Source organism: Dipodomys merriami, unplaced genomic scaffold (assembly GCF_024711535.1).
Source record: "Dipodomys merriami isolate MVZ:Mamm:240054 unplaced genomic scaffold, mDipMer1.0.p SCAF_177, whole genome shotgun sequence".
Taxonomy (NCBI): Eukaryota; Metazoa; Chordata; class Mammalia; order Rodentia; family Heteromyidae; genus Dipodomys; species Dipodomys merriami.
Window position 1 is genome coordinate 1,055,268 of NW_027203126.1, and position 23,474 is coordinate 1,078,741.

General features: G+C 47.3%; 1 protein-coding gene across 2 annotated transcripts; it reads right to left on the reverse strand.

The window, feature by feature from the left end:
• Positions 1-3,955: 3,955 nt before the first annotated feature.
• LOC138829846 (malectin) lies at positions 3,956-22,665 on the reverse strand. Of its 2 annotated transcripts, XM_070026396.1 has the most exons (5): positions 22,257-22,659; positions 13,679-13,857; positions 12,271-12,447; positions 12,111-12,168; positions 3,956-9,667 (listed from the first exon to the last, which is right to left on the reverse strand). In XM_070026396.1, the coding sequence occupies exons 1-5, from the start codon at positions 22,486-22,488 to the stop codon at positions 9,438-9,440; spliced, it is 876 nt and encodes a 291-aa protein (XP_069882497.1). In that variant the 5' UTR covers positions 22,489-22,659; the 3' UTR covers positions 3,956-9,437. The 2 variants fall into 2 exon arrangements, with proteins under 2 accessions (XP_069882497.1, XP_069882498.1); XM_070026397.1 differs by lacking the exons at positions 12,111-12,168; positions 12,271-12,447 and having other exon boundaries at positions 22,257-22,665.
• Between the last annotated feature and the right edge of the window lie 809 nt (positions 22,666-23,474).

Genomic DNA, 23,474 nt, shown 5'->3' on the forward strand with positions numbered 1-23,474 from the left:
CCTGTAATTTCTTAACACACAAAGAGACAGGTATGAACATGTTCTCTGCAGTAGTTAGTAGTGGCAAAAAAAAATGAGTACTCTTGGCTAGGTGTGGTATAGACCTGTAATAGACCTGTAATCCCAACTACTCAGGGGGAAGAGATAGGATGATCAAAGTTTAAGGCCCAACTAGCCTGGGCATAAATTAATGAGACCCTGTCCCCCAGTACAAGCTGGGCTAGTGTCAGGAGGTAGGATGCAAGACCAGGTAAAATCATGAGACCCTTTCTGAAAAACAAATTAAAAGCGAAAGGACTGGGGGTATGGCTCAAGTGGTAAAGCAGTGTCTAGCAAATGTTTAGTTGAATTCAATCCCAACACTACCAAATGAGTACTTTTTTTTTTTTTTTGCTGGTCGTGAGGCCTGAACTCTGGACCTGGGTGCTGTCCCTCAGCTCTTTAGCTCAAGGCTAGCGCTCTACCACTTGAGCCACAGCACCACTTCCAGCTATTTCTGCTTATGTGATGCTGAGGAATCAAACCCAGGGCCTCATACATGCAAGGCAAGCAAAGAGTACTCTCTTAATTACCAGAGGATTGATTAGTAAAATAAACTACAATCTAACTATAAAATACTGTGCAACCCTTCAAATTAAAGAAAGTCTTGCCAGGAGCTGGTGGCTCAGGCCTATAATCCTAGCTACTCAGGAAGCTGAGATCTGAGGATCACAGTTCAAAGTCAGCTCTGGGAAGTGGCGCTGTAGCTCAAGTGGTAGAGCATTAGTCTTGAGCTGAAAAGCTGAGGGAAAGCGCTCAGGCCCAGAGTTTAAGCCCCACAACTGACAAAAACAAACAAAGCCAGCTCTGGCAAGAAAGGCCATGAGCTTCTAACTCCAATGAACCACCAGAAAACGTGAAGTGGCACTACAGCTCAAAGTGGTAGATCACTAGCCTTGAGCAGAAGAGCTCAGGGACAGTGCCCAGACCCCGAGTTCCAGTCTTATCACCCCTACCCTCCCCCCCAAAAAAAGTCTCCCTGGGTACTGGTAGCTTATCCTAGCTACTCAGGAGGCTGAGCTCTGAGGATGGAGGTTCGAAGCTGGCCTGGACATAAAAGTCCCCATGAGACCTTATCTCCAATTAACCACTGAAAAAACCAGAGGTGGAGCTGTGGCTCAATTGATAGAGCACTAGCCTTAAGCACAAAGAGGCTCAGGGAAAGCACCCAGGCCCCGAGTTCAAGCCGCACAACTGACAAAAAATAAAAAATGTCATGGTATGAACAATACAGGGTCAGGGATGGGTTCCAGTTCTTGCTCTGCTACTTACCAGCTATGTAACTTTGAGTAGGTTGTTGGAAAGAGATGCAAAACAAGAACACTATGCGCATGGTAAACATCCAGTGCATGGCCACCATGGCAGGTCTTTCTCAAGGACCTCTCTGCAAACAAGTCTAGGCAAGAGAAGCCATGGAGCTGGGGGAAGAGGCTAGGGCTGAAAAAGAACACTCAAATCAGAGCTGAGAGGAAAGGAGTTGAGAGCCCAGGCCTGGAGAAGGCAGCATACAGACTCAAGGGTAGGCAATGAGGAGGTCCAGGATGGCAACTCTGAGCCAAAAAAGCAACCTTTTACTAATGCTAAGGAACAAACAAAACTAAGAGTCTTGGGCTCGCCAGTTCCAGGACCTCCATGCTCCACACCCTCCTGCCTGACCCCTCACCACTGCTCCAACTAGAAGCTTTCCAGTAAGTGTTGGAAAATACATCTCTCTTCCTCTATGGGGGATGGGGGATGGTGTTAAGTATGGAGAAAGGTCTGACACACTGGCTCCAGCCAACCGGGAGCCTGATTTCCTTAGTAAGATTAAGATCTGGACCCACAGAGTGGTCCAACCCAACCCCGGCACTTGGCCCAGAACCTTCTGTCAGACAATTTCCCTCCCTGAAACTCCCTAGAGCAGACCTTCTTTAGGTCTCTTCCCCATTTGGCAGCTCGTGCAATGATACTTGAAATAGTAACAGCTAAGTCTGAATTAGTGAAGTACTGTAGCTAAGGGTGGGCTCAACCTAAAAAAGAGGTTTTGTGGGCCTGGTGGCGTTCTGGGACCCTGCAGACAGACACCATCAACACTGGTCTCATTCTTGGAGCTAAGCACTTGAATTCTGCCCTTCAAGGTCTCAGAAAGGCAGGCTAGCCCTCCCTTCCCCGCCCTCCCTCCCCCCCAGCTTACAGCCTCCTCCTCCAATACCAGCAGCTCCATTCTTTTTTTTTTTTGGTTGTGGGGCTTTAACTCTGGGCCTGGGCGCTGTCCCTGAGCCTTTCAGCTCAAGCTAGCAGGCTACCACTTGAGCCACAGCTCTACTTCTGGTTTTCTGGTGGTTCATTGGAGATAACTTTTCTGCCAGGGCTGGCTTTGAACCATGATCCTCAGATCTCAGCCTCCTGAATAGCTAGGTTATAGGCATGAGCCTCCAGCACCCGGCTAACAGCTCCATTCTTACTTGCAGAGATATGGCAGGCAGGTCCTAGAGCCATGTCTCATAGCAACCTGAGGAAACAGAAGGCAATGGATAATAACCAAGAACAAGAGTCCTGGTTTAGCTGGGCGCTGGTGGCTCACACCTGTAATTCCAGCTACTCAGGATGCTGAGAGCTGAAAATCATGGTTCAAAGCCAGCCCAGGCAGGAAAGTCTGTGAGACTCGCATCTCCAATTAACCACTAGAAAACCAGAAGTGGAGCTGTGGCTCAAAGTGTTAGAACACTAGCCTTGAGCAAAAGAGCTCAGGAACAGTACCCAGGCCCCGGAGTTCAAGCCCCACCACTGACCAAAAAAAAAAAAAAAAGTCCTGGTTTAAAATCCAAGCTCTGTAAGGCCTTACTTAGGCAAGTCACCATCTCTTAAGGTAATAACACTAACCGGGTGTAGATTAGGAACAGCATCTATAAAGCACTTGGTTGGGGCTGGGAAGGTGGCTCAGTGGTAGAGTGCTTGCCTTGTATGCATGAGGCCCTGGGTTCCATTCCTCAGCACCACATAAGCAGAAAAAGCCAGAAGTGGTGCTATGGCTCAAGTGGTAGAGCGCTAGCCTTGAGCTGAAGAGCTGAGTGACGGCACCCAGGCCCAGAGTTCAGGCCCCATGACCAGCAAAAATAAATAAATAAATAAAGCACTTGGCTTTGTGCCCAGCCCATTTCAAAGGTTCACTGAGGATACCTAGAATTCTTTTTACAGCCTTAGAAAGAGCATGATCTTTAATGGCAAATAGACCAGGGTTAAAACCTTGGCTTGACCACTTATTGACAGGCCTAGGGAAAATTCCTGAACTGTTTTTGAGCTTCCTGTTCCCCAGCAGTAAAACACAGCTGATAAAATTTCAGGACAAAGATCCTTTCTGCATTCTGCCCTTCACACTGCAAACTCAACACTGACAATACATCTGAAAAGGGAAAAATCTCCAAGTCTATTGTGGAGGGTATGTGGACAGTAAAGGGAGGCTGGGGCTGCTGGGCCTGGGGAGGAAGACAGTAAGCACTTTGGTACTCCACTGAAAAGTAGAAACAAAGCCAGGCACTGGTAGCTCACGCCTGTAATCCTAGCTACTCAGGAAGGCTGAGATCTGAGGATCGCAGTTCAAGGCCAGCCCAGGCAGGAAAGGCCTCGAGACTCATCTCCAATTAACTACCACCAGAAAACTGGAAGTAGAGCTGTGGCTCAAATGGTAGAGTGCTAGCCTTGAGCTGAAGAGCCAAGGAACAGCGCCCAGGCCCAGAGTTGAAGTCCCACAACCCACAAAACAACAACAACCACAACAACAAAATTCCCTTAGCCAAACACCCTAGAGCAAGAGCATGCAACAAACCAAATGGATAACAGCTCCCAGAGAACTCAAATAATCAATCAACACCCCCACTACCCCCCACTTCCCATCATCACATTATCTCAAGAGTGCAAATTCAATCCCAACGCAGAGTGTCACTGCAAATTGTTTATTAAAACACAAAGCAATGGACAGTGAAAAACATCCTGATTTTTTTTTTTTTTTTTACTTTTTTGGTGGGAGTGGGGTTGGGCGTGGAAGGGGTCAGGATAGATGGAGACAGCCCATTCCACCCCTACTGCTTCCCTGGCCAGCCAGGTTCAAAGCCCCTCAAGTACATCTCGCTGTGCTGCTGTAAGTGCAGGCTGTGGCTGCAGACAGGCTCGGTTTGGCCTCTGCAGGGAGATGATGGGAAACGAGAGCAGGAGCTACAAGGGCTACTAAGAACTTGACACTTTTTCTCCAATACTTGGTACCACACAGAGCAGGATAGGCCCAATTTGTGAGAATGGGGTTCACTTTCCTGACCAGCCAGGTGGGGGGCAAACATGGTTGGAGAGGCTGCCCTGGGCTCAACACAGGCAGCAGGCCCGAGCCTGGGGGAACTCCTTGGAAAGGGAAGGTGGCGTTCATTAATTCCAAGAAGGAACTAATTAATCCAGGGTCAAATTTCTTTTCATTCCCTGGATCATGACACAGCAGGGAAGAGAGGAGTTCAGAATGTCTCTTTCCTGGTTTTGCCATGAGAGTCTCTCTCCCTGCCAATTCTCCCCTCCCACCTGGCACCTCAGCTCTCCTTTCCCGACAGTTGTCCCTTGAAAGGACGGAAAGCACACTTCAGTTTGTTGTTGTTTTTCCTTGTACTGAAATAAAGCACTGAAGCTCAAAATAGAGGTGAGGATGGAGTTCTGCTTTTTCCCGGTGCGATGTGCTCCTATCGCACGAGACTGCCTGGATGCGCGTGGTGCCAAGGCCCCCTCTGCCAACTCCAACAGGCACTACTGTTTTCCTGGCTGCCAGCACAATCCTGGCTTCTTGTTTTTATCCTCCTGAGAGGAACCCGTCCCAAGAGATTCATCCTGCTCTTTTCCTGCCAACCCAGCCACTCTCCCAATCATCTGCCCTTCCCGAAATGATGTGGCCATCCAAAGCAACCAAGAAAAGGCAGCTGGAGGACAAACCAGATCAGCAGCAAGCCATACACATGTGCAAAGAAACCGTCTCTCCCTGGGCAGCTGACCTGTTCAGAGACAGGCTGGTTTAACACCATGAGGAAAACTAGCCCTCTTGCCCCAGCAGATGTCCAAATACAGAAAGAGTCCTAGTTCAAACACAAAGGGAGAATTGCTCTGATTCTTCTGAAGCAGCTTGAACAGTTAAGGCTTCTTTGCAATTTTCTTGGAGCTCTTCAATCCCCGATTATATCTTTCACTAGAAGAGAGACCTATTTCTTCTGAGATCGCTAAGCAGATCCTGGGTGGTTCTGGTTTGGTGTGCTCACTCTCATTTAGCCTTACAAACCCAGTCTTCCTCCTTGGGGGGGCCATGGCAGGAGGCAAGGCACACCTCCCCCAGCTCTGTCTTTTTAAAAAACAGGAGCATCTATCTACTGATCTCCTACGTGGGGGTGGGGTGTGTGTGTCAGTGATGTATGTTGCCACTTGATGCCATTTAGGCTCCTCAAGGCAAGAAGACACTTGAGTTATGTCAAGGTAGGCCAGCAAAGAAAGGAGGAGGGATAGGGAAGCGGTCCCACGGCAGGGACTATAGACCCCTGCCCAGACCTGAATCTACAGGGAATGCCTACCCTGGCTCAGGCAGGAGAGGAAAAGGCACTGTGCTGACCGGGGTAGGTCCTTCCCCAATCCTTAGGGAGGGTAGAGAACCTGATTCTCTCTTGGGCTTTTCAAGGTGAGACAATTTCTAGGGAAAAGGGATCTAAGTGCTAGGAAAAGGACAACACTGCTGCTGCTAGCTTAAGTTCTTGGCTGAGATGCTAGAAGCCAGGGGGGAAGCCTGCCCAGATAAGACAAAAAAAGAGAAATTCCTTAAAACAGAAGCTTCTCCAGAAAGATAAAGAAGTCAAACCACACTTCTAAAACTGGGACAAACAGGCACAGAAAGAGGGGGCTAAGCTTAACTCAAACTTTACCCCATTGCTTTGAAGCTTGTGTGACTTCTAATCTAACCCTCAGATCTCCTGGTCAGAGGGAACAAGAAAACAAGATCACAGCCCCAAACAACACTACAGGTGGGAGCCAGTCCTCCTGGGAGTCTGCCACCACTGGAACTTGAGGGTTATCTTTTATCAAGTCACCAGAACTCAGGGCCTTAACTGAGCAGCAGGAGTTGAGGCTCTCCAGGCAAATGGTGGTTTAGAGAACACGGATCCCACAAATCGTTTCTTGGCACAATTTTTCAGTTAGCATGAGTAAGACCTAGGAGTCCAAATAGAGACCATTGATTCCTAGCCCAAACCAGACCAGATTACCGATTCTCAGCCCATTTCAAGAAGATGTTTTTCCTTGGTCATCCCAGAAATTTCATCAATGCTACACAACTGGCGAAAAGTTTCACCTGTCTGCCTGCGCTTGTCTCTGGAGGCCCTAACAAACCTGGGATGGGCGAGCACTAGTACCTCACACCTGTAATCCTACCTACTGAGATCTGCAGACTGGGGTTCAAAGCCAGTCTGGGCAGGAAAGTCCATGAGACTCATCTCCAATTAACCACCAAAAAGGTGGGAGTGGAGCTGTGGCTCAAGTGGTAGAGCATTATTAGCCAGCCTAGAGTCCAGGCCCGGAGTTAAGCCCCCAAAAAAGGAGAGGGGACACACACACAAAACAAAACCTAGGACAGAATATAGATCCTGTAGAAGAGAGCCTGGACCTCACTCAACAACCTGACTGGCACCAGTCACACCTCCAGGCTCAGGCAGACCCCACCCCAAAGCCTCTCAACCCTTGCACTAGCTCAAAATACAGGGAGGGCAATGAACAGTGCAAAAAGCAAAAGATGAACAGCGTAATTTAAGACACATAATACAAAAATAAAAATAAAGCGTGCCCTGTCCCACCCTTTTAACCGGAACTTCACGTACCTATAGTCATAACTTCATGTACCTATAGTCATCTTGAAGGGGGGCGGGAGCTTTCAAGTTCAGCTCTAGGCAGCCATGTTGACTGGGTGGGTGTGGCCTCCACTCCAGGAGAGTCTACGCCAGCCCCGACACACTTCTTCCGGTTTCCTCACTTTCCCTTTAAGTGTTTGTTAGCCATAGACAGATGTTCCGTCCTTTCTGACACAACCAGAGAGGAACACACTCATCCCTACCCCAGGGGAAAGGGGTGGGCTTGGAAACAGAGGCAGAAAAAGCTGCCTGCCTTACAGTACCATTAGGAAATGGCCCCAGGAGTCTGGGTTTCCTTCTGAGACTCTGAGTCACCGAAGGGATGGGTTGGGGTGAGGAGGCAAGACCCCTCGGTTCCTCAGAGACCCAAGCAAACTAACAAACAAGGCAAATGGAGGTGGCTAGTCCTCCTTCATCTTGTCTAATCTGCTGACAGTGGCCCACAGCTTTGGGAGTTGTGATAGAATTGGAACCAAACCACAATCAGAATCCCAATGAGTCAGGACATTCCCCCTTGCCCCAGGCAAGGGGTCCCCAAGACCAAGGCTATATATATAGTACCTCATCATTAGAAGCAAAAAGGGGGTGGGGGGCTTAAGAGTGCTCTTCTGGTGGCGACCTCAGGCCATAGTCAGCCAGCTGCCCAGTCAGTACCCTAGGATTGAGGTCCAAGTCCCAAGAAAATAAAGGGCTACAATTCTCAAACAATGAAATAATGCTGGCCTGGAGTAATCATTAAGAGCCAGAGTCAGGAGGACAAAAAGCTACCTGCTTTGTCACACAAGGAACAATATGAATATAGAGAGCTCTCAAAAAAAAAGGATACAGTAAGACAAACTCAAAGTAACACATTCTGGAAAAAAAAAAATGGGCTTGGCCTGAGACTGTATACAGCTCCAGCCACCCTGAAACTAATCCTGCGACCTCTCATTCCCCACTGGCCCCAAATTCTTACTAGCTTGACTGGGTTCTTCCTTACTGTTGCCCTAACTGGGAAACAGATAAAGGTGACCAGAAAGAAAGGAGACAGGGAAATTTCATTTCCAACTGAAATGTTTCAAGAAACACACTTAGATGCTAAGGTGAGCTTCAGAGCTGTCAGGACGGTGGCTGACTGGGAATCTTTCAGCCCATCACACCAGGATCGCTGACTGCTGCTTGGATAAGGAGATGAAATGAGAGAAGGGGATACTTACTAGTGAGACCAATGAGAAACCTCACGGGGCTGGTGTAGCCAGTCTAGTTCCTTGGGAGCAAACTCTAAGCATATAGTAAAACTGGTTAAAGTGTGACACAGAAGATCTGGGGACAAATGAACATCAGACACTACACATTCTGAACTATGGTCTGTCACTGAATAGGGCTCAAGTCTCTGAGGTTGCTCTTAAGTTATGCTAACATAAGCCTTTTCTAATCCAAAGACCAGAAGAGACTTTTTTAAGGTCAAGTGTTCTGTTGCTGCCGGCTGGAAAGCATTCCTGTCCCTGGCAGCAAGACCCTACAAAGGGGCCAGTAAAGACCTGCTGGGTCAGGTTCTCTTGGCTGTTGGCTCAGAGATCCAGGGAGGGAGGTACCAACAAGGTAAGGGAATAGAGGAGAAGACATTCAAGCAGAAGAGAGCCCCAATCCCATCTCCTTTCCTTCTTGGCAATAACTTAGTGGGATGATTCAGAGGGAGAAGACATTCCAAATGAGCCAGATTAAGACGGGAAAAAAAAAAAAAAACTGAAAAGAAATCAAGCCCCCAATAGGCACTGAAAATAAAATGATTTGTTGTAGTGACAAGTCAGAGGCAATTTGAGGACCCGATGTAAACTAATTGTCTTGGATACCAGACAATCCTCTAACTGGCACATCAGGGAAATAAGCCATAACAAAGCTCAGATGCTGGATTAATCACTGGATTAATCCAGATCAGCTTTCCAGTAAGGAAACATTTACTTTTTTTTTCTTCTTCCTTTTTTGGATCTCCTCCTTTTTTTTTTTTTTTTTTTTTTTTTTGGCTTTACATCTTTCTTTCTTTCAATCCTAGGACACCTCAATACTTATCTGGGCATAACTTCAGAACATACCCAACTCTCAGTGCTGGTCTTCTCAGGAAATAAGACAACATGTCCCTGTGTTAATTTCTAACCTAAAAAAGGGAACCATGACTGCTCAGAGTTCAGAGTCCTTTCTGCTAGGTATACAAAGAGGATCCTGGAAGAGGAAGGATCCATTTTCCCTAAGTACCCCAGAAAGGAAAATGACAGCCAGGTGCCAGCTACGAAGAGAGGACTAAGACTGAAGCGGGTCTGGAACTAGGTGGTAGGTGGGAGCTGCCCTCCACTCACTCTGCCTCTTTTTTGTCTCCTTTAATTACCGTGTGGAGAGGTCTGGGTTTTGTTTGCTTCTCGGGGAGTTTCCTTATTATGTTGTTATCACTATGAAAAATACAGAAACCCAAACGAACATGTTTGGTCTCTTTCCCACTCCCCTCCACCCTGTCAGGATGGTCATTTGTTCTCACAACCGGCAGAGGCAGAAGAGGGTTGGAATGAAGACTCCAAAGGCCACCAGGATGGGAAACATGAGGCTGCTGTTGTCCGAGGCATAGGGGTTGGGTGTGCGGGGGCCTGACTGCACCCGGTTCTTATTGGTCTGTCTTTTAAGATTAGACCCTTCATCATATTCTTCTTCTTCCTCCTCCTCTTCTTTCTTCTCCAATCCTGGATGGGGCTGTAGCTTTGGTACATCTAACACAAAAAAGAAAGCTTATTAAACAAGGCCTACAACATTTAAGTGAGACCATTAAGAGCAACCAACAACTCACACCAAAATCCAGTGACCCAACAATCCACAACAGAATCCAGAGACCCAATCAAGATCCACAACAGAATCCAGTGACCCAATCAGACTCTACAGAAAGGAGCAACAGTAGAGCACTGGGAACACTAGTCTTCTTCAGATTTAACTAAAGCAACAGAGAGAAAGCCCTCTCTTCCCTGTCCCAATTCTTCAGAGTCCTAAGAAGTCCAGATCTGGACAGGAATAATGACCTGACACCCACAACTTAACTTTTCAAATCCCTCCTTTTCCCTACCACAATCCCACATTCCCTTTTGATTCAGAGACTGAAGAACTGATCTACAGAGTTCTGGGCTCTCAGCCCACACTAACCCTCTGTCCCTCTCTTCTTCATCAGGGACTTGAGCTGTGTTGGTGAAAGGTATCATCTTCCTAGGGTGATAACAGTATTTGGGGTCATCAATATAAAAGGCTGATAATCTATGTATGCCAGACAAGGTGAGAAAAGATAGGGTTGGGGAGAAGTCACTAAGACACAAACTTTCCTGGCAAAAATCAGCCTAGGAAACTGGCAGCCAGGAAGATCTAAACCCTGGGCAAGAGATACATCCTAAGGTTCAAGCTCAAAGAGATAAATAAATGAACTGTCCCAGTGTCCTTCAGCAATACTGGAATCTTTCAGACTACCAAAACTTGAAGGATTCTCCCAGGTTCCCCCTTTTCCTCCTAAGAAATAGATGCAAAATTTCAAGCAATTCTAAATAACTAAAAAGGTCAGACACTCCAATAGGAACTATTATCAATTGATAATGTAATTTTTTCTTTCTGGTCCACTGACTTGAACTCAGGGCCTGGGCACTGTCCCTGAACCTCTTTATGCTCAAGGCTAGTACTCTACCATGGCTTTGAATAGTTTACTGAGTGAATCTCATAGACATTCCTGTCCTTGCTGGCTTCAAACTGCCATGTTCAGATCTCAGCCTCTTGAATAGCTAGGATTACAGGCTTGAGCCGCCATTGCCCAAGGACAATGTAATTTTTGTTTTGGTTTTTTTTTTTTGGCCGGTCATGGGGCTTGAACTCTGGGCCTGGGCGTTGTCCCTCAGCTCTTCAACTCAAGGCTAGGGCTCTACCATTTGAGCTACAGCACCACTTCCGGCTTTTTCTGCTTATGTGGTGCTGAGGAATTGAACTCAGGGCCTCATGCATGCAAGGCAAGCACTTTACCACTGAGCCACCTTCCCAGCCTGGATAATGTAATTTTATTGAAATAAAATTCCTCACAGCCGGGTGCCGGTGGCTCACGCCTGTAATCCTAGCTACTCAGGAGGCTGGTATCTGAGGATCGTAGTTCAAAGCCAGCCCCGGCAGGAAAGTCTATGAGACTCTTATATCAAATAAACAACCAGAAAACCGGAAGTGGAGCTGTGGCTCGAGTGGTAGAGCGCTAACCTCGAGCTGAAGAGCTGAGGGACAGTGCCCAGGCCCAGAGTTCAAGCCCTTCGACCGACAAAAAAAAAAAAAAAAAAAAAAAAAATTCCCCACAGGGAAGTTAAAGGAATTTATCCAAGACCAAATAGCTGATTAGATGCTGCTAGCAAGATACAAACACAGGCTGGACAAAGGGGCTCAAATCTATAATTCTAGCCTCTTGAGAGGCAGAGATAGGGGATCATTTAAAGGTTGGCCAGGGCATAAAAGCTTCTAAGATGCCATGTCTTGGCATGGTATGTCTGTTATCTCAACCAAATGAGGGAGAATGATGAACGGGCTGGTATTGATCAAAATGCATAACATGACATATGGAACTGTAACCTCTTTGTATAACTACTTAATAATAAAAATTTTTTTAAACAAAAAGGCCAGGCACTGGTGGCTCTAACCTTTAATCTTAGCTACTCAGGAGGCTGAGATCTGAGGATCACAGTTCAAAGCCAGCTAGGACAGGAAAGTCCATGAGACTCTTATCTCCAATTAACCAAAGAACTGGTGGAAGTGGAGCTGTGGCTCAAAGTGGTAGTACTAGCCTTGAGAGAAAGAGCTCAGGGAGTGCACCCAGGCCAAGTTCAAGTCCCACAACCCACCAAAAAAAAAAAACAAAAAACCTAGGCAATGTGTATATATATGATATATAAAGTGACTAATATATACAGTATGTAGAACACGTTGTATATGTAACACATATGTATGAAATATAGAAATATTACTTCAAAGTTTATGGCTAGTACCATCAGATACTTCATCCTCATCCATCTAACTCTGAATTCCCCACTATTTGACTCTAACTTTAAGTATTGCAAAAATAATGATCAACAAAGTTATCTCCCAAGTCCTTCCTCACCGTATCCATCAGTCCAAGTCAAAAGGCAGCAGGTAGAAAGCGTAACTTACCATCTACCGTCCCAGCCATGATGTAGAGTGCACAGACTTTGGGGTTGTCATAGTATCCCTAAGGAATGGGAAACTTGTCAGTCCTATGAGGTAGCAAACATCTTCCCCCACCCACTCTTCTGAGCTATCCCTAAGCTATGAGGCAGAATAGCAGTGTTACCTTGACAAACTCAATGTGGAGCTTCCCTGTGAAAGTGGATACTTCTCCCTGGACGCTCAGCTTCCCCTTTTTGATGCTCATAGGGATGATTTCATCATGGGCCGTGCTGTGCCCCACTCGATCAAAGATATCCAAGTCTTTCACCACAACATGGCCATTTAATCGTACATCAAACACCTTCCAGGATTAAAAAAGGAGGCAATGTCAAGAAAAACATCAGCTTCACACCCCCTCAAGGATTGGATGTCACGTACCTGCCCTTAAAAATACTTTAAGAAATGATGGCTCTGGACATTATCCAGCATGGCTAGAGTCCTTTACCTTTGCCAAATAAAAACCATGTTGCTTCTGTGCCAAGCTCAGCATGGAAAGGAAGAAATTTAGGGGAAAAGAGTAAGGCTATATGAAGATGCTGCTAGCTGGGCACTGGTGGCTCATGCCTGTAATCCCAGCTCCTCAAGAAGCTGAGATCTGAAGATTGAGGTTTGAACCCAACCTGGGCAGGAAAGTCCATGAGATCTCATAGCCAATTAAACACCAAAAAAGCTGAAAGTGGACCTGTGGCTCAAGTGATACAACATTAGCCTTGAACACAATAGCTCAAGAATGGAAATGGTACTGTGGCTTAAAGTGGTAGAGTGCTAGCTTTGAGCAAAAGAGCTCAGGGACAGTGCCCATGCCCTAAATTGAAGAGTTCAAGCCCCAGAACCAGCACAAAAGAAAGAAAAGAAAAGAAAAAAGCAAGGCACTGGTGGCTTACACCTGTAATCTTAGCTATTCAGGAGGCTGCGATCTGAGGATTGCAGTTCAAAGCCAGCCCAGGCAGAAAAGTCCATGAAACCCTTATCTCCAATTAGCCACCAGAAAACTGGAAGTGGCACTGTGGCTCAAGTGGTAGAGCAACTGCCTTGAGCTGAAGACCTGACGGACAGCGCCCCGTCCCAGAGTTGAAGCTCCACACTGACAAGAAAAAAAAGAAAGAAAGAAAGAAAGAGAAAGAAAGAAAGAAAGAAAGAAAGAAAGAAAGAAAGAAAGAAAGAAAGAAAGAAAGGAAGGAAGGAAGGAAGGAAGAAAGGAAGGGGAAGGAATGGAGGAAAGGAGGGAGGAGAGGGAGAGAGGGAGGGAAGGAGGGAGGGAAAGGAAAGAAAGGGAAAAGGAAAAAGAAAAAAAAAAGATGCTGTTAAAAACCCAAGGAAGGGAAGAAAGCAGGAGGGCCTTCACACGATCAACTAGTCACCATGAACTAGGATTCTGGGTTGCTGTTTGTTACTAACCCCAGGGCAGGTATAGTCACACCAGCATCTCTGGATGCTAGAAGGCATCCAGCTTTTCCTCTGGCCCCATGGCAGAGGACTGTCCAGGAGTAGCAATGGCCAACTGGTTACGGAGGGGCCTGATCATGCCTTACCTTCTGCTGGGACTGTGCAAAGTAGACCTCAGCAAATTTCAACACCAGCACATAGTCTCCCTCCTCCTTAATGGGCACTTCATAGCCAAAAGTCTCCTCGTTGTACCGCTCTGTTTGATACAGGATCTGGTCCTCGGGATTGGAACGTAGAATTGGCAGCTTCATGCCATAGTCTGAGGCTAGGGACAAAAAGAGAAAGTACATCAGAGGCAAGACATGAAAGAAGAGAGACCCCAGAACTGCTAGAAGCAAGTCCAGGGCAATGCTAACCAATAACCCTCCCAGTGGAAGGGGCCACCCCCGCTGCACCTGGCTCCAAAGAGGCTAACACAAAGGCAAGAATCAGAAAGCTATTACCATGGAAGAGTAACATGAAAGAGAAGAGTAACATGAAAGAAACTACAACACTAATCACTCCAACAGCCTTGTATAACCTATACACTGAACTTTGTGGAAGGCCATTCACATGACTTTGCCAGCTGTCTGGAGGATAGGAAGAGAAAAACTCTTAACTCATTATGTGAATACAAATCTATATGGTGGATGCTTGGTTTCCTGAAAGGGGGCGCTTCGGAGAAGCCTCCTGCAGTCAAGGGAGACAGCTGGGAACACTAATTTAGGTGGTGTTGTTTTTTTCTTTGTCAGGAAAGCTCAGAGTCTAAATCAAAAAGGATGTCTCACTAGGAAAGTCATTTTTCATTGTCTTTACTACAAAGATTGCAACTATACTTGTTTTTTTTTTTTCAAAATTTTCATTCAAATAAGTTCCAAGGCTGACAAAGAAGCTCATAAAAAGAAGGGTACTGCTCTCCAATTTCCTGCCTGCCTCACCTACTCTGCTGAACATTTTTCCTCAGTTCAAAAGACTGAAGAAAAGAGTTCTATTGTAGCTCCAGTGCCTGAGACATAGTAGTCATTTGATGTAGCCTACTGAATAAACTTCATAGGAGACAAAGCCAAGCCTTGTTCTCAACACCAGGCACCAAAGATGCCTAAATCCACAAGGCCCTGGGGGGTCATGCCAGTAATCCTAGCTACTCAGGAGGCTGAGATCTGAGGACTGCAGTGAAAAGCTAGCCTGGGCAGGAAAATCAATGAGACACATCTCCAATTAGCTTTTTGATGAGATGTGCCTTAGTGGTAGAGTGTCAATCTTAAGTGAAAAAGCTAAGGGACAATGTCCAGGCTGAGTTCAAGCCCTAGTACCAGCACATATACACAAAAAAAGATGGCTAAATCCCAGGGAGCCGCCTTCCATTTCACAAACTGAACAAGAGTAGGTTATAGACATGAACACTGGTGGATCACGCCTGTAATCCTAACTACTCAGAAGGCTGAGATCTGAGGATTGCGGTTCAAAGCCAGTCCAGGCAGGAAAGTATGAGAGACATTTATCTCCAATTAACCACTAGAAAATTGGAAATGGAGCTATGGTTCAAAGTGGTAGAGTGCTCATCTTGAGCAAAAAAAGCTCAGGGACAGTGTCCGGTCCTGAGTTCAAATCCCATGACCAAAAAAAAAGAAAAAAGAAGGGTATATACATATTCTTCTTCGCACATAATAAAGTAGGGCCTTTCCACAACTACATCATTTTCTAGCTCCAAAAGATACTTCTGCTTTCTCTCTCAGAGCACAGCCTGACTCTTCCAGTGTTATACTCATCTACCTTCTAACCTCCCGAGGGAACTGTAGGGTAGTCTCTCCTCCAGCATGGACTGGAGACTTCAAGATGGCCTTCTACTCTCACATAGTGACCCTGGTGACATTTGGCACCTCGATCCTTGAGGAGATGCTTAAGAGTAGTCACAGCAAGAGCTATATCCTCTGAATCACCAAATTTTCAAGGGAGAGGACATAACAAATCAACTGAAAGACTCAGTGGTTGAGGTCAAGCCCTCAAAAAAATAAACATGACTGTTAACAGTTCCTGTAAGTGACATTCACCAGGAGATCAGATGGGCTGATGAGACAATAGGACAGGAAACCCACTGCATTTTTATCATCATACTGTTGTCCTCAGACTGTTTTCTTCTGACATCTCCTCAAGAAATCAAAGAAGGGTCATGCTGCAGAGGATGTACGGCTAACACCCCAGCTTTTTCCCAGGCTCAAAAACCTCTGGAACATAAACCTCTGACACATAAAAGATTGCTAGTTCTCTTCCAACTGGGCTCAAAGAGTTTCCTTCAGGCTGGGGTGGCTCAATGGTAGAGTGCTTGCCTTGCATGCATGAGGCCCTGGGCTCAACTCCTCAGCACCACATAAGCAGAAAAAGCCAGAAGTGGCACTGTGGCTCAAGTGGTAGAACGCTAGCCTTGAGCTGAAGAGCTGAGGGACAGCGCTCAGGCCCAGAGTTCAGGCCTCATGACCGACAAAAAAAAAAAAAAAAAAAAAAAGTTTCCTTCTTCCAATCTTTACAAACTTGGAACATTAAGTAGATTTGACTTATAGATACCCAGAAAATTTGTACACATGTGAACCGATCTTTTTTTTTTCTTCCATCCTTGTCAAACTGAAAAAGAAACTGACAGCAATATAATCTGTGGCTGTCTTGGTTCCACAGCTGAGAAGTCAGTCCTATGAACCAAAATTGCTCACCAAAGGGCTGGGAAGGTGGCTCAGTGGTAGAGTGCGTGCCTCCCATGCATGAGGCCCGGGGTTCAATTTCTTAGCACCACATAAAGAGAAAAAGCCAGAAGTGGCACTGTGGCTCAAGTGGTAGAGCACTAGCCTTGAGCTGAAGAGCTCAGGGACAGCGCCCAGGCCTAGAGTTCAAGCCCCAGTACCAAGGGGAAAAACTGCTTAATAATTGTGGGCTCAGCTTTAAATATCTTCCTTTTAAAGCGTAAGAACCCATCCTAAGAGATCTGCCACACGCAAAGTTGCATTTGTGTTTTTATTTAGGATCTCAAATCCCAAGAGATGCTGCAGCAAAAAAGCAAATTTTTTCCTTCCCTCCTTGGCCTTTATGGATTCACAGCAGCTGTGAATCTACAAAGATACAATGAAGCGTACAGTCAGCATACTGCTGAAGTTGGCACAATATAGCCCAGACAGTTAACCAAAAAAGGAGGCCAAAGGCCCTACATTGCATCTGCTGCTGCTCAGCTGTAGACAATAGAGAGACTGGGCTCCTTGGAAAATTCAGCCCCAATTTCAGATTAAGACAGGTCTGGATTTGAATCTTGGCTATGTACTATGCACACAGCAAACACTAAATAAATGCTTTCATTCTGGGGAGCTTAGAAAATGGACTTAAAAAGGAAATAAAAGGAGCCAGTCAAGGGTGGCTCACGCCTGTAATCCTAACCACATAGGAGGCTGAGATCAGAGAATCACAGTTCAAAGCCAGCCCAGGTAGGAAAGTCTGTGAGACTCTTATCTCCAATAAACAATTCAGAAAACCGGAAGCGGCGCTGTGGCTTAAATGGTAGAGCTTTGGCCTTCAACTGAAGAGCTGAGGGACATCACCCAGGCCCAGAGTTCAAGCCCCATGACTGACAATAAATAAATAAATAAAGTAATAAATTGGGAAACTACAGCTGGGAAGCCCACGAGTAGGAAAGCTAGAATAAGCGGGAACCTATCAGCATGAAACCACCACCATAAAGCTTCACCGTAGCTAAGGGTCACCATTGGGTCTCCTCACGACATACTTTTGAGTCACTTTTTCTCAAGGGAGGCTAGTTCCTAAAGAACTATCCTAAAAGGGCAGGAACTATGACCTAAATTGACTACTTGTGAACTTCCAGTACTTGGCTGAGGGTCCACAGATGAACTGTGACAGAATAAGGGGAGAATTATGAGGCAATAGGCAAATCAGAGGCTACAGTGACTGCTCTATCTTATCGTGCAAGCTCTTATCTCCTCAGGGTCAAAAGGAAGAAAGCCTAGGAAAAGAATCTTTTTTCTTTTTGTCAGGCATAGGGCTTAAATTCAGGGCCTGGGTACTGTCATTCATTGAGCTTTTCCCCTCAAGTCTAGTGCCACAGTACCACTTCCAGTTTCCTGGTGGTTAATTGGAGATGAGTCTCACAAGCTGGTGCCAGTGGCTCACGCCTATAATCCTAGCTACTCAGGAGGCTGAGATCTGAGGATCTTGGTTCAAAGCCAACCCAGGCACCAGTCTGTAAGATTCTTATCTCTTAACTATCAGAAAATTGGAAGTGGAGCTGTGACTCAAAATGTTAGAGAGCTAGCTTTGAGCAAAAGAGCTCAGGGACAGTGCCCAGGCTGAGTTCAGGCCCCATTACGAGCCACAAAAAAAAAAAAAAAAGTGTCTCACAGACTCTCCTGCCCAGGCTGGCTTTGAACCATGATCCTCAGATCTCAGCCTCCTAGTAGTTAGGATTGCAGGCATGAGCCACTGGCACCCAGAAAGGGTCTTCTTTAGTGTTACAGATTTTGTTATCTGAGAAGCTCAGGCCACTAGCCAGCATTTTTCTCCTCTGGAGCCATGTTCTGCCCTATTTTTAATTCCATGTAAAAGGTCATCAAGACAAAAAAAAAAAAAGAGAAGAAAAGAAAAAGAAAGAAAAAAAAGTAACACTTTATCCTATATTAGAATTGAGGTTTTTTGTTTGTTTGCTTTTTGGTGGCAGTGGGGCTTGAACTCTGGGCCTGGGCGCTATCCCTCAGCTCTTCAGCTCAAGGCGAGCGCTCTACCACATGAGACACAACACCACTTCTGGTTTTCTGAGTGGTTTTTTTAGAGATAAGAGTCTCACAAGCCAGGCTGAGCCAGGCGACAGTGGCTCACACCTGTAATCCTAGTTACTCAGGAGGCTTCGTTCTGAGGATCATGGTTCCAAGCCAGCCCTGGCAAGGAAAATCCGTAAGACTCTTATCTCCAACAAACCGGAAGTGGAACTGTGGCTCAAAAGGTAAAACACTGGCCTTGAGCTGAGAGACAGCGCCCAGGCCCAGAGTTCAAGCCCCATGACTGACCTAAAAAAAAAAGAGTCTTACAGACTTTCCTTCCCATACCCGGGCTGGAGTTCTTTTTAGAGTCATATCAGAGATTTCTAAAGCCAGAGTAGTAGTAGGGGGGGGGGGGGGAGAGAGGGGGGTTGAAAAGGCTCTGGTAAAGCTAGTGTGTGTGTGTGTGCGCGCGCGCGTGCACACGTGTGTGTATATGTAGTATTGGAAAGGCTCTGATAAAGCTAGGGTGTGTGTGTGTGTATGGTATTGGAAAGGCTCTGGTAAAGCTGGGGTGTGTGTGTGTGTGCGCATGTGAGCACGCGCTGGAGCTTGAACTCAGGACCTGAAAGCTGTCTCTCAGCTTGTTCTCTAAAAGCTAATGCCTTACCACTTTGAGCTATACCTTCGCTTCTGCTCTTTTGCTGATTAATTGGGTAAGCATTGGATTTGTCTGCTCAGCTGGCTTCAAACTATGAACCTCACACTCAGCGTCCTCAGTACTAGGGAGTACAGGTGTGAGCTACCTTTGCCTGAATATAAAGCAAGTTCCTTAAGGTCATACAACTCCAGCAGATATGCTTCCGTGCAGAGAAAAGGAAGTAAGCCTTTCCCTAAACTCAAGCCAAGATCTGTGCCCTTAAGCCAAAAAGCAAGCAGGTCTTTTCCTAGTCAGAGTCAAAAGGAACCAGCCAGAATAACTACATTCAGAGAATCTGTAACACACAGTCTGCCAAAACCCTGGTGAGCACTGCTGAAACACTTTCTATAGTGATCCTTCCATCTGTTGAATCAAGGTATGCAGATTAAAAACTCCTTTTCCAGCCAGGCACCAATGGCTCATGCCTGTAATCCTAGCTACTAAGGAGGCTGAGAACTGAGGATCGCAGTTCAAAGCCAGCCCAGGCAGGAAAGTCTGAGACTTTTATCTACAATAAACCACCAGAAAACTAGAAGTGGCACTGTAGTTCAAGTGGTAGAGTGCCAGGGACAGCGCCCAGGCCCAGAGTTCAAGCCCTGACAAAAAAACAAACAAAAGAAACTTCTTTTCCAAGCCATAAGCACTAGCCATTCTCAAGGCAGAGATGATAAGCAATAAATATTGTGAAAGAATAAACTACCAGGTGCCCTGCCTGGGCTGCTCAACTCCAAGAATACAACACTACAAAAGACTATAAAGATTATCAACTCCAAGAATACAACACTACAAAAGACTATAAAGATTATCAAAAGGCCAAACCCTTATCTGGACTAACTTGGCAACAAATACCTGAATTATTCAACATACGAAGAACTTTCCACAGAATCACAAGCATGCGGGCAAAGAAATGTAGCAGACAGCTCCTCCTGCAATTAGTGTAAATAGCTGCGGGAGCATAAGGCAAAAGGGTCTCCAAATACCTGGCACACCCTTATCCAAACAGGGCCAAAAAAGGAATGGAGGTATGAGCAGCTGTACTTCCTGGACCCGACTGACTCCTAAGCACAGAAGACACCAGAGAGCTGACTCCTGCCTGGAAACTTAAAGCACATTTCAGCCTCAGACCTAATGCCAGCAAAATGCTACTCTCAGGAACCTGCTAAGTGCAACGTTGCAACAAGGCCAGTCCAAACTTCAGCTGACAACCCACCCCCTCTTCTCCCACAGAGTAGAGCCAGGGACCCTCCACTTATACAATGCCCCAAAGGCTAGTATCCAAAACAGGTCTCCAATACACATGAGCTCTAACTAGGGCTCATGTAATTTTACCTGCTTCAATAAACTCCTCCCAAGGAACAGCAACTATGAGCCAATAACCCAAGGACAGAGAGCCTGGCTGACTGCTGACCAGGCCAAAACAAGAAAATCACCAGCACCAGCAAAATTAAAACTGGAATTTCTGAATACAGGCAGTACCTGGAACTAAACTCTTGTGGTCTTTGTGAGCTTTATCCTCCACACAAGGGAACCTAATAGAACAATGTAACCCAGTGGAAATCAGTTATCTGCTTTAAGTGAAACAAGCCATCTGCCCCTAACCACAGTTATCTCAAGAGTCAAAGTCCACAAACTGTCTCTAGTTTCTTCAAGGGCTCCTTCCTCCATGTCCAGGAGGAGGAAGGATCCAGGATAGATAGTAGTAATGTCCAATTATAACATCTAGTTAGGGCCCAACATGGTGGTACAAGCCTGTAATCTCAGCAGGCTGAAACAGGAGGATTACAAATTCAAGGCCATTCTGGGCTACATAGCAAGACACCTTCTCAAAAAAAAAAAAAAAAAAGAAATGCCAGCTCTATAAAATTTGGGTTTGGCTGCTACACAACTAGAACCCTGGCTTAACTGAACCTTGGCTACTGAACCCTACATGCCAAGGCTAACCAACTTCCAAGACAAACATAGCTTCAGAAAGCAGCTTTGGGTCCCAAGACTTCACATGCATAAAGCAGACTTCACATGCATAAAGCAATAAACTCCTGATACCTAAAACTTTCAGGCAACTGCAAAGAACTTGGATAACACTAAGTTAAACTTTTTGTAAAGTCAAGAGCCAAAATCTAAGCATTGTGGAAAGAGAGTGGCCCTTTGCCAATTTGGCAGCCTCTAAACCCAGCATACAACATAAATCTCCTTCCAACACATGAAGCAAAGGAACTTCCTTCTAAACCTGTTTTCCAATCCTACTTATAGAAGAAACAAAGAATCTAGAGTAGATCTCTCCAAAGAGGTATCTGGGGGTGATCTACATCTAATGAACCCCTGTTACAGAAACCCAGGTAGGAGCAAAGGGAAACAGACCAAAGCCTTATCGATCAGGGTTGGGCTGGGGACCAGGAATCTGCCTTTTTAACCACCTGCTCTAGCAATTCTTATGCCATCTTTCCGAACTGTGTAGCTCTGTAAACAGCACTGTTGCCCAACCAGTTAAGTCACAATCACTTTGTTGTTCAAGTGGATCATACCTTTTGGGCCCGACCACCTGGGGAAGACAGTAGCATTTTGAAGTTCAGATCTAACACTGGTTGACCCAGTTGACACAATGCCACCACCACTCACCTATGCAGGATGGCTTTAACATAACCACCCTCTGGGTGACTTTTACTTTTTTAAAAATAAGCATACAGATCCCTCACTCCAAACGAGGGCGGGGTGGGGGTGGGATGGGGAGGCAGCCACAACCAAACTTTCCTGGCCCATCCCCTTCGAAAGATTCCTCGCTATTCTGGCTAAGAATCAAGTCCCGTTCCTACACTAGGAGCAAGGAAAGCAACCGATTTGTGGGTGGGTATGAATCGATCAGGGACCGTCGCGATAAAAGAGGGCCTGAAAAGGTTGTAAAGCTGGGGAGGGGGCAAAAGGCCGCCCTCGTTATTACTTTCCCTGCTGGGGGGGAGGGGGGAGCAGGGAGGATGAAGGGTGTGAGACCATGCAGGGTTAAGGATCCCAATATAACTCCTCTCGCCAACTCTCTGCCTCGACGGCCCTTGGTAGCTTCGAACCAACGCTAGGCCCCGGGCTGTGACCAGATCCTCCGAGCAAACTGCATGCAGTGGGAAACTTCGCTGCAGAGCCCATGGGCCCCCGGAGTGGAGAAAGGGGGCTCGGGGCCTGCAGCTAGCGGCCTGCTGCACCCAGCACGGCCAGGCCCCGGATCCCACGGCTCGGCCGAGGGGCTCTCACCTCGGCCCACCCGGCCTTCCAAGGGGTCCTTGCGGAAGTGGATCCCGTGCACGTCCACATGCGCCTCGCCGCCCGCGTTGACCGCCCAAATGACGCTATCGGGCAACCCTGCCCCGGCGGCGCCCGCCACGCCGAGCCCCGGCTCCCAGATCACCGGCGGCAGCAGCAGCAGCGGCAGCAGCAGGCGCAGGAGCGCCACGGCGGCTCCTTCAACTGCCCGGGGCCCCAGCATGGCGGCCACCACTGCGAGGGCAGCCCCCCGCCGACCCTCGTCCTCGGCCAGCCGCCAGGCCGCCCCGGACTCAGTAAAACAGCGCCACTGGCTGCTGTGCCTCAGCCGCCGGGGACATGTCGCTCTCGGGCCTCCTTCTCCTCCTCCTCAGCCACGGGTGCCGCCTCCCACCTCAGGAACAACCTACCCCGTCGCCCAGCCCCCCAGCTAGGACACTGCAGCCAACCAGCGCCCAGCCCTCATTAATTACCCACCACCCCGCCGGGAACTGTGCGCTCATTGGCTATAGGTCTCCGAAAGGGGTGTGTCCACTGCCAGGCTCTGGACCAATCACCGAGCTCAAAATGGAGCGCGCGCAGAGGGAGGGAGTTCGGTTGAAGCAGCGGTTCGATGCGGAAGTGGCGGGTGCAGCGTCCAGGCGGCCCCGGAATCACACAGCTGAATGGGAAAGCTGGCAAAGAGGAGGGGGTAGATAAAAGGAAGGTGGGGGGGGAAGGAAGCGTGGGGGAAGATTTAGGAAAGGGCGCACGGACACGTCGCCAGCATTTCCGGTGCTCCAGTTCTAGCGACCGAATAGGCTCCGAAGGGGGCGTTACTGTCTTTCCCGCCCCCTCTTTTTTCCCACACTCCCAAGAGAGACTTGAGCATAAGCTTATGCAGGAGAAGCAATGGAGACTCTCCCGATCAAAGAGATGCAGTCTTTTTCCCTCAGATGAGGCAGAGAACCTAGCCTATTCCGGACAGGCCAATAAGCACACGTCCGGAGAGCACGAGTCCCTCGAGGACGAGGTCCCGCCCCCACCCCTTAGTGGGGTTCCGGGCGGGGGTGGTAGCGTCCAGGCGGCCGTCCAATCAGGAGGCTCCAACGCAGCGGAAACGCGTGGCTCTGTGTAGGAGGGGCTCCAGGCTGCTCGCGTTTCCACGGTGACAGCCTCTGGCCGGCCTGAGCGCGGTTGGGGCGAGGGAGGGGCTCCCTGGGCCTGGGT